Below are 9752 nucleotides of genomic sequence, written 5' to 3' on the forward strand. Positions count from 1 at the left end.
GTTTCTCACTGGGCGGTAACAGTCATGATCGCGTCCCCATGGTAGCAGAAACACTCACGCATCATCAAGAGGTACTGTGGGGGTTTTCATAAAGCCAGCGGCCTGCTGGGAGTACAAACTGGGAGGGCAAAGGCTGAACCTCAGTTAAAAGATGCTATAAGGCCGCAGAGCCAAGAGGTTGATCTTTGCAAGTAGCACCTTTAATATGAACCAGGATTATCGGATCCGTTTGTATTTGTTTTCTTTACTAAAGACATAAGTTGCAGCAGATATTAGCAAATAATGGATGCAAAATTAATCTAATGTTTTTTTTTAGTGTATGTAACATTAACTGGGGATTCAGAGTTAGACACGCAACACAAAGTCAATGAATGACAAGACAATCCTCCTTTGTGTTTTTAATAGCTGGAAAACAAAAACACATTAAATCTTTTGAACAGTACAATCATTGCACAGATACCTGATCAACACTGATACATAATAGGACCGTGAAGCAGTTCAGTGTCGTTTATAGCTTAGTGTGATTATTCCATCATTTTGAAGACATGCAGAGAGTCGCGTGTGCTGATGGAAAATAAACAAAACTGGATGGCCCTGTTTTAATTTAACTTTAGCCAAAAGCAGCCAATTAATTTTATATTTTAAATGCAGCTTTTTAACATATGACTTCACACACGCATCATCATCATCATAATCTTGTCACCATGTTCAAACTGTTCAAATGTTATTTTGTTACCTGGTATCAAATGAAGTGTCAGCAGCGTTTCAGGTGTGCAATCCCATTTCTAATGGACTTTAAGACAACAATTATGAAGCAACATTGACTATCAAGTTACCAAAAGCAATGAGCTCACATTATATCATATTTTCAGCATCGTCACTGTGGCAACTAAACTAGTACCCTTGTAATGCAAGCTGATATATAATATTAATATTCCATGAGGTTTAGCGAAATACGGAAGTTTTTGCCGATGCCTCCCACAGCACAATGATCTCATAAACAACACAATAATCAGGCTGCTTGGTCCGTTCCTTATTCAAAGCGTTCAGTGTCGTAGGTGCTGATACTACCCACGTATATTACATCATCTCAGAGTGCAGAGAAGCCACATGCTGCCTTACAGCACCCCATTTGTTGCCATAGTTACCCTGCAGCACCTCCAGGACATATACTCAGCAGGATGTTTGGCGCATCTGTCGTAAATAAATATCTATCCCCTCCAAAAACTGTCCAGCTGTCTTTCAACACATAAAAACGGCTCATGCACACTTTCATTTATTATTTAGTTGTGAGTTTATGTAAATGAAAGCCGGTGGGGCTACACAAACCCTGACATCAGCTGCTGAGCAGAGCAATCATTGAATGAGCCTCGTCTGTGTGAAGAGGCCTGCCTGCACTTATACCAGCATAACCATGGAGTCTGCAACTCTTTCCCTTTCATTCAGTCCGATAGTGAATAGCTCAGTTTATGAACTGTCAAAAGACGTCCCATTCAAGTTTTCTATGGTGACAAAATAGATTCTGACAGATTTAGATATAACTACCGGTAGATAATTATGTATAATTAATGAATGACTCATTAATTATCATTATATATATATATATATTGCAGTTCTCAGCTGTATATTGAGGCTGGGGAGTGTTTTGTTTTTAATAGCAGCACTCTGGGAAATAATTGGCTGTTTGTTTTATTCTTTATTCTTTAAGCTTACTTCTGCATAGTTTGAATAATTAACTGAAAAAACAATGTCATTTTTCTATTATATATTAAGTGTTTGTGCACGCTTTCAATCCAAGAATACATAATCAAAGATCAGATAGTTTATGATTTTAAGGTTAAATCCACCTCAGTTTCCTCAAAATATCGTTTGGAATTGATTTTAAAAACTTCTGAAATGAATGCCGAACTAACAGAAACCTGGAACTGGTCGGCACGGATCTATTTATGTATTTAGTCTCTGTCTTCACGGCGTCTGCAGCAGAGAATCCTCCGTTTCCAGCTGGGCCAGCTGCCGACGCAGGCTGTTGACTTTGTTCTGAAGTTTCTTGTTATATTCAATTATATGTACCATTTCATCGTAGGCCTCATCCAAGAATTTGGAGGAGCGGGTCCAGCGGAGGAACACTCCTGTAATGGAAAAGGGGAAAAGAGCAGAGTCAGAAATCAGCAAGTCGCCATTTCTCTCAGCGGTTTCATTTGTTGTCAGAATTACTGAATTTAGAGGAAACAACTCCTTTAAAGGAAGATTTAAATAATTCCTGCATCATGTATCAAGCTTTACAGGTTATGTTTAATATGATTTGTTGTAACCTTAGTTACTTTCCACAATGAGGGAACTGGTTAAGTTTTATGTTTTCCATCATCAACCCTGAGAACAAGTGAAAGAAATATTGTAGCTCTTTTTACAAGAAATGCTGAAGAAAACAAAGCTGCGAAAACTGATTCCAGACTCAGGAATGAGCTTATTCACAGAACATGTAAAGCATATTCACGCAGCGAAAGCATTTATCTTAGTCGCCGCCACAGCTTCTCAATACTAAGCACAGAGCAAACCCAAAGCTGATAGTATTTTTATTGTAATTTTTATTTTTCCCGGTGCTCAGAAAGTCCAGATAAAGGATCACCAAGGTATCAGAGGTCAAGGTCAAGGATAGAAAGTTATTTCAGAGCCACAATTGTACAGTTCATGGCAGCTGGAGTGGGAGGTCAGCACAGAATCTAAAGGTCGCTGAGATTCACCACATGTGCACGAAGGCTTGACTGATACGCAGCACCAACCCATCTCTGTTGGCGTGCACAGCAACAAACATGAGAAAATACAAGACATTTAAATCGTAAATATAAAAGGTGCAATCAGGAATCTGATATTCTGAACTAAAAAGAAACAACTCTGCATGAACAGATTTCAGCTACTGGGCCAGCAGCGCTGAGAAACAGAGGGGCTCCTGGGCCTGAATATATTAGCATCAATGGGTATTCAGTGCACTGAATGCTAAATCCAGTTGTTCTTTCACTTTCTCTATGATGGGGAGTAGGCACCGAGTTACTGGAAGCAAGAGGGTGACACAGGAATTCATTTACGCATCTACATGACCGGAACGCCACTTAGCTCCTCCCCCCTCCCTCTCACTTCGATTTCAGTAATCAGTTTCCCAAAACCTTCCCCAAACCAAAAGTGAAACAGGATTTTGATCATCTTTGTGTCTGTATTGCACAATTAACTTCAGGAAATCCAAAAAAGTTGCACCTTAAGCTTAACCCTTTATAGGTCTGCTCTGCATGTTATATAGCAATATAGCAGAGGTGGGCTGAAGCAGTGCAGCTCATTCCCTGAATGAGAGGAAAGTGTTGTCTGAGCATGAAAGGAGCCCCTGGGACTGGAGCGCCTGACCCCCCCCCCCCAATGCAAATACATGTTTGCATTGAATGGAAACAAGACAGTGTCTCATCGCAGCTAAAAGCAGTGTCCAAGGGGGGGGGGGGCAATTTATATCAGAAACGTAACACCCAAAGACGCCCAGTATGCTAACCTGAGCCACTGAGAGCAGAATCTATCCAGTCAGCAGAAATAACGGCGCGGTGAAAGCCAGATCTACGGCGATGAAGGTGCCTCGTTATCTGGCGTTTTGCTTTGCTGATGACGACAGCATTCTCGATACTGCTGTTGAGTACTGAATCCTGAACATGTAGTAATTGGGATGGATAAAGCGATCGCGGATTTCCAGCTGCAGCTGCAGCCGTGGAAGTCCTAAATCCTAAAGCCTCAGCCCTGGATGCGTTTTCATGTGTTCACTTGGGTACCGGATGCGTGTTAACAGTGAACAGACCTTCTGAATACAGCAGTTTAATCCATGGACTAGGAGAGTGTTTGTCTGAGTCGGAGTAATTTGATTACCTCCGTCAAGGAGTTTATGTTTTTGACACCTTTTTGTCTGTTTGTTAGCAGGATTACAGAAAAACTGTTGGATGGAAAAATGAAAAAAGTCTGAAGATGGGTCTTAGATCTCATAAAACATGCATTCAATTCACTCAGTCAGAAAGGAGTCCGATATGCACTATCATGTAAAATCACTTCTGGATCTGATCCAGAATAAGGTCAGGAAAAACTATTACATTTTAACATTGAAAACCGGATTCAAAAATCTGTTACAAATACACGTGTGTGTGTGTGTGTGTGTGTGTGTGTGTGTTCATACAGCCACGTGTTTACTATCATCACAGTCATTTGTTTTCACAAATGCCACCACCGTCATCTATAAACACATGATCTCAGCAGATTAGCTGGTGGAACACAAAGTACATATTTATATGCCACTGACTGTAGTTAGAGCACGAGTGTTTTGTGTACTGTATCTATATTACTGCACTGAAACAGTTTGACTCTCCTGATGTAAACAGGATGAAATCATTTTTAAACCGTTTAACCAACAGCAGTTTTACGAGGTGTTCCCGAACCCATGGATGAACCTTCGTTGATCGCCATGTGTTAAATGTCGCCCTGTTCTTGCTTGTGATCGACTGATCTTTCACACTGACTATTTACATATGCATGTTTACATGCTGAACCCAAACAGGCGTGAAGAAGACCTCAAATTCACCATTTGTTGCTCCTGTCCAAACGCGACTGAAGTATTCTGTATTTGAAATCTGGGATGTAGTAGTGAACCATCCAAAGCCCAGAGGTCAGCGAGGACGTTTCTGTACCTATAAATACTTAAACCCATGTGTCAAATACTGCAACTAAATGCCTGGGAAGCAATGTGAGCAATGCTGAAGATGCGAGGGGTAAATAGTGCAACACGAGGTCACGTGAGGAGATTGAATGTTATTCAGACTTAACATGGCTCATGAGTTGGATAGTCTAAAGGTGGACGTTCACTACTTAGAGAGCTCAGAAAGAAATGTGCAAATAGAAAATCATACAATCCATATTTTATTATAGGTTGTTGTATATGTATTATAATGTACTAGTAATTACAATATATAAGCAATAATAATCTTATTACAATCTAAAATAATTCTAATTGTTTATTATTTACTGAATAGTTATGTTTCAATGTCATGTAAGTCAATATTTGGCGCCCCCTTCTGGTAACATCCGTTATTCGTTGGTAATTAACCATATTCAGACCTTTTAATTTTGCTGGTATTGCCACTTCCAACCTAGAAATAATCTGCGATCATTCGGTATGAACTATGATCAATAATTCTCAACATTGCTTCTGTTTGGTTTAGTTTCAATGCGCTGCTTACATTATAATACAAATTCAATATGTTTGCAGAGGTGAGAGAAGATCATTTACGGAAAAGCTTTGAAACCAGCGACGGGTTAGAATCTCAGTCCCTGCTGCTGCTCTTGGGCGTTTCCTACCTTCCCACAGCAGCAAGCTCTGAGGAGCCACCGAGGGCCAGATGACGAGACCGTTGGCCTCATAGAGGGGGTTGGTCAGACGCTCCAGTTCTTGGGGGCGATTCACCCATGACCAAAGGGACACAGTCTTTTCAGGCAGAGACAGTTTGGCTCTGTGGAGGAGGAGGAGGGGGGGGGGGTGTCAGATTAACCAAGTAGAACGGCGCTTAAAGCCGCTTAGTGGCCATCAGCCCAATAATGTGAAGGAAAGGCTCCCTAAAACATTGTGTATCGTAATTAATGTCACAAATGCAACACCGCTGGCCTGCATGCTGCCGTAATAGACGTTGTATTTGAGTCAGTAGCTTATACGTGACGCCGTGTATTGTAACTGCAACCACAACAGACACACCTCTCAGCTGTGTTGTTGCCCAAGAAGGTGCCAAACTGGGAGGCATAAGCGTGCTCGAAGAGCAGCACCAGGAAGCCCTCGCTGAATTCAAAGGAGCACGGAAACTGGCGAAGGATCTGCCACACACAGTCCAAGAAGAGCAGGAACACGGGAGCCTCCTGGCGAAGCTTGTTGTTGGAGTAGGCTGACTGGGTGCAGCGCTGCTGGAACGGGTGCCCTGCCTGGGGCGGGGGGGGGGGGTCAAAGGAGGTGAGAGCCTCCATGAGGGGAAATGGCAATAACCCATCCACAATCGCCATTGAAAGCTCTCTGGTTAGTTATTATTACACCCGTGTAGAAACAGTAAAACACATAACTGTACACAACTCTCAAGCTTCAGTTGCATTTGAAGTTTAAATGCTAAAAAGGTGTGTAAATAAAGCTAATCTTCCAGCTCCCCAAACGGCATCTTCGCTGTAATCCTCAGACATCGGTTGAATCACAAAGCTTTAAGCTCACCTGCAGCCACTCTCGCTCCACCAAGCCCTGGAAGCCTCTGATGGTCCTGCAGGATGGATCAAGGATGATCTGGGCTAAGGAGGTCACCTGCAGGGTGGAGTCTGTGCCCTCTGTTCCATGGACCAGAACTGAAGCCCCCTCCCTGAGATGAGCACACGATGAGAGGTTGTGACAGCCTCACCTGACATTTTTTTTCTTTGCTTGGTGTTTTAACTGTTCAGACTTGGTCTAAAGATCAAACTTTTCCCTCCGACCTGTCGATGCACTGAGCTGCCAGGCAGGCTGTGGTGAGGATCTCCTTGACGTACATCTGCCAGCTGGAAGCCTCCAGCTTGCTCAGCCAGCGGTCCATACTGTGAGACTGGTCGTTACACGCCTCCACCAGTTTGATCAGGCTCTCCTGGAGCACGTTTGACCTGGAAAGAGCCAGAAATGTGTGAATCGCTCATGCATGTTGTATTAAATATGACACCGTTATGTTTCCTTCCTTCCTCCAATAACAGCGGGTTTTTTTTTACCATGTAAACGGTTTGAAATAACTAAATGATTAGTGACCACAAGGAATATTGTTGCGGCTAGTTTTAACACCAACCAACCAACCAACCATCAAATGCAACAAAAAACCCCACAATTGTTTTAATATATATACACATATACAACACCCATAAAATAAAATAAAATAAAAATACAGCTTCAATATAATACACATCTGACTCATTCGAAAAGGAATAGGAAGAAGCCAAGACGTATCAACAAATGCTGAATTCCAATAAATAAACTAAACAGGCAACATAAAAATACTCAAATCAAGCCATTTAAAAAAAATAAAAATTGAACAAAACACACTAAAGGAACAAATGAACAGGCCCGATTAATTTCTGTGTATTTTACATTCTCCCTCCTCCTGTCTATACTTCTCAAAGATATGTGTCTTGTACATTTTGTTTTTAAATTGTGGAGCCCATCCCAGCTGGCTACAGGCAAAAGGCGGGCTGCACCCCAGATAAGGCGCCAGCTCATCGCAGCCACAGAAAAGACAAAAACAACCTTCAGATCATTAGATTGCATGTTTTTTGGAGGCGGGAGGAAGCCGGAGAACCTGGAGAAAACCAACGCAGACACAGGGAGAACATACAAACTCTGCACAAAATGGAATCGAACCCGGAACCCTCTTGCTATTAGAAAACACCCCTACCCACTGAGCCACCATGCTGCCCACCCCAATTAACCAGCAAGCCTGAATGTAATGTTCCGTCAAGAACTATAAAAGAAAAACTTGCTCAGAGGTACTTTTGTTTCCTGTATGCCAAACATTGTTATTATTATTATTTAGCATCAGAAATAGAAATTGGATATAAAATACTTCTAGAACTCAGGAAAAAGACTGGCTATCTATCTCTTAGTAGAGATTGCTCACCTTTCCAGCGCCTTGTGGATCCTCCTCCACTGGGGGTAGTTAGCCTCAGACTCAAACCCTCCACCTTTGGCCTTAGCCTGCTGAGCAACACCGATGGTGCGTGTGTCGATGATGTAGCCACGTTTGCCCGGCCGCAGCGTGGCGTTGATCAGCTTCTCGTCTTCCTTGCACCGTCTCCCATTGGTGCTGGTGAGAGGCTGTCCCGCCCGCATCATGACCTGATTCAAATAAATATTCCATGCAAATACCCAGCCGCAAACCGTGTCATATCACGCCACAAGCAGCTAGTACACAAAGAGAAGAAGAAGAAACATTGCTGCGCTCACCATGCCGTTCTTTTTATGGTAGTAGCTAAGTACTGGAAAACGGCCGCCGTGGCGGAAGGTAGCCACTTTCCTCAAGGCATCGTCATCAATCTCGTTGGGCACAGCCACCAGACAGGGGTATGATGGACACACACCAAAGTCCTTGTTGACTTCACTAAGTCTCCACTCGTCTGTCTGAGGAAAGGGATTCAAACCTATTAAACATTTAGAACTGAAGGCTGGGAGAATGTTAAGCACCAAATGTTTCTTCTCCAATCGCGTTCATACCATGGACTCTAAATCTTTAAAGGCATCCTGTAGAAGAAAGGACTTCCAGCCGTCTTCTATGACTTCAAACATGGGCCGGTAGAAAAAAGGGTACATCAGAGAGATGGAATCAAGTGTGGACAGAGCCTACGGGTAAATTAGGAACATGTGGAGTTATATTTTTAATGAATGTTACGCATGCTGGCGTTTTCTGATTTTCTCTGTTTTACCTCAATAGAACTGGCAATATTGAAACACTCCTCCATGCCAGGGATGTCAAGCTGGATCACTCTCAGGTCTTTGCATTTGACTATAATGCTTCCCAGAGACCCGACAAATCTGACAGAGGAGAATAATGTATTTAAATCAGGCAGGACAAGGGTCAGAATATTTGACCAAAGCATAGGGCTCAGAGCTGGATGGGTGGTGCTGAGGTGACTATTCCCACAAAGAGAGCAGAAAAGTCCACAATAAATAGACAAACTTCTAATTTGCCTCATTGCAGGTTAAAAACAAGGTGGACTTATGAGGTTGTCATCGTACCAGACTTCACTTTACTTTAAATTAATAACATTCTCTCTCTCTCTGTTGTTTACAAGAACCTTTCTACCACACGACTGGTAAACAACTGTCTTCCTATTTCCTGCCACAACCGTTTAACACACGTCCTGCTGATCTTTCGTGATTTTTTAAATATTTGTTTTTCTGTGGTCAATGCAGGTACATTCTGAAATTGAATGTGTCTGAAAAACGATTAAAAGAAAAAGTTTAAAATCCCCTCCCGGCAATAAATATGAGCAGCTACTCACTTCTTCTCTATATAGTCGATGTTTGAGTGAAGCAGCCACAGTTCCTCTGTGTTTTCCTGTCTGGAGGAGAGAATCAGGTGATGACCAGTCAAACACAACGTCCCTTCCACAGTGGGCAAGAAAGACCGACGTAAAGTAACCCCGTCCACCCGAGGAGTCTTGATCAGCTCCGCAAACTCCATGATCTGACCTGAGCAACGGAGCAGACAGCTCAGATACAGGGGAGAGAAAGCATCAGGGAATGGGCTACCAGACTACCGATGAGTTAACGTCACCACTCCTAAGCTAAGACTGCTACTTTGTCTCACGCAGCAATGACGTGGTTGCTTCTATCTATGTTAACTGACACCAAACTAATACATGCTACAAAAATCCTTCAGCTAACATTAGCTAACGCTTGTTTCGGGAAATGAATCGGTTAACATTAGCATGTTTTTTTTACATCATCACAACGGACCGAATACATTATTATTGATACGTTAAAATGTTAGCATCGGAACTGAAAACATAGAGCACACAAAGCTGTTCGCTCTAAAAGCATTCAGTGTGAGGTTACCTTGATAATATTTACGATTATTTTGTTGTTGGGCAAGACTGGTCCGTCCACAAAAACACTCCGACTGGACAGGTCCGTCCACAAAAACACTCCGACTGGAAACATCCGCTTTCTGATACTAGTTACGATTATTTTG

General features: G+C 42.4%; 1 protein-coding gene across 1 annotated transcript; it reads right to left on the minus strand.

The window, feature by feature from the left end:
• Positions 1 to 389: 389 nt before the first annotated feature.
• On the minus strand, positions 390 to 9242 carry mtmr9 (myotubularin related protein 9). The gene is made up of 10 exons (XM_068753737.1): positions 9061 to 9242; positions 8482 to 8590; positions 8273 to 8398; positions 8006 to 8179; positions 7680 to 7897; positions 6517 to 6678; positions 6263 to 6404; positions 5765 to 5985; positions 5374 to 5525; positions 390 to 2129 (listed from the first exon to the last, which is right to left on the minus strand). The coding sequence occupies exons 1-10, from the start codon at positions 9240 to 9242 to the stop codon at positions 1966 to 1968; spliced, it is 1650 nt and encodes a 549-aa protein (XP_068609838.1). The 3' UTR covers positions 390 to 1965.
• Positions 9243 to 9752: the final 510 nt, after the last annotated feature.

This window comes from Brachionichthys hirsutus, chromosome 20, assembly GCF_040956055.1.
Source record: "Brachionichthys hirsutus isolate HB-005 chromosome 20, CSIRO-AGI_Bhir_v1, whole genome shotgun sequence".
NCBI lineage: Eukaryota > Metazoa > Chordata > Actinopteri > Lophiiformes > Brachionichthyidae > Brachionichthys > Brachionichthys hirsutus.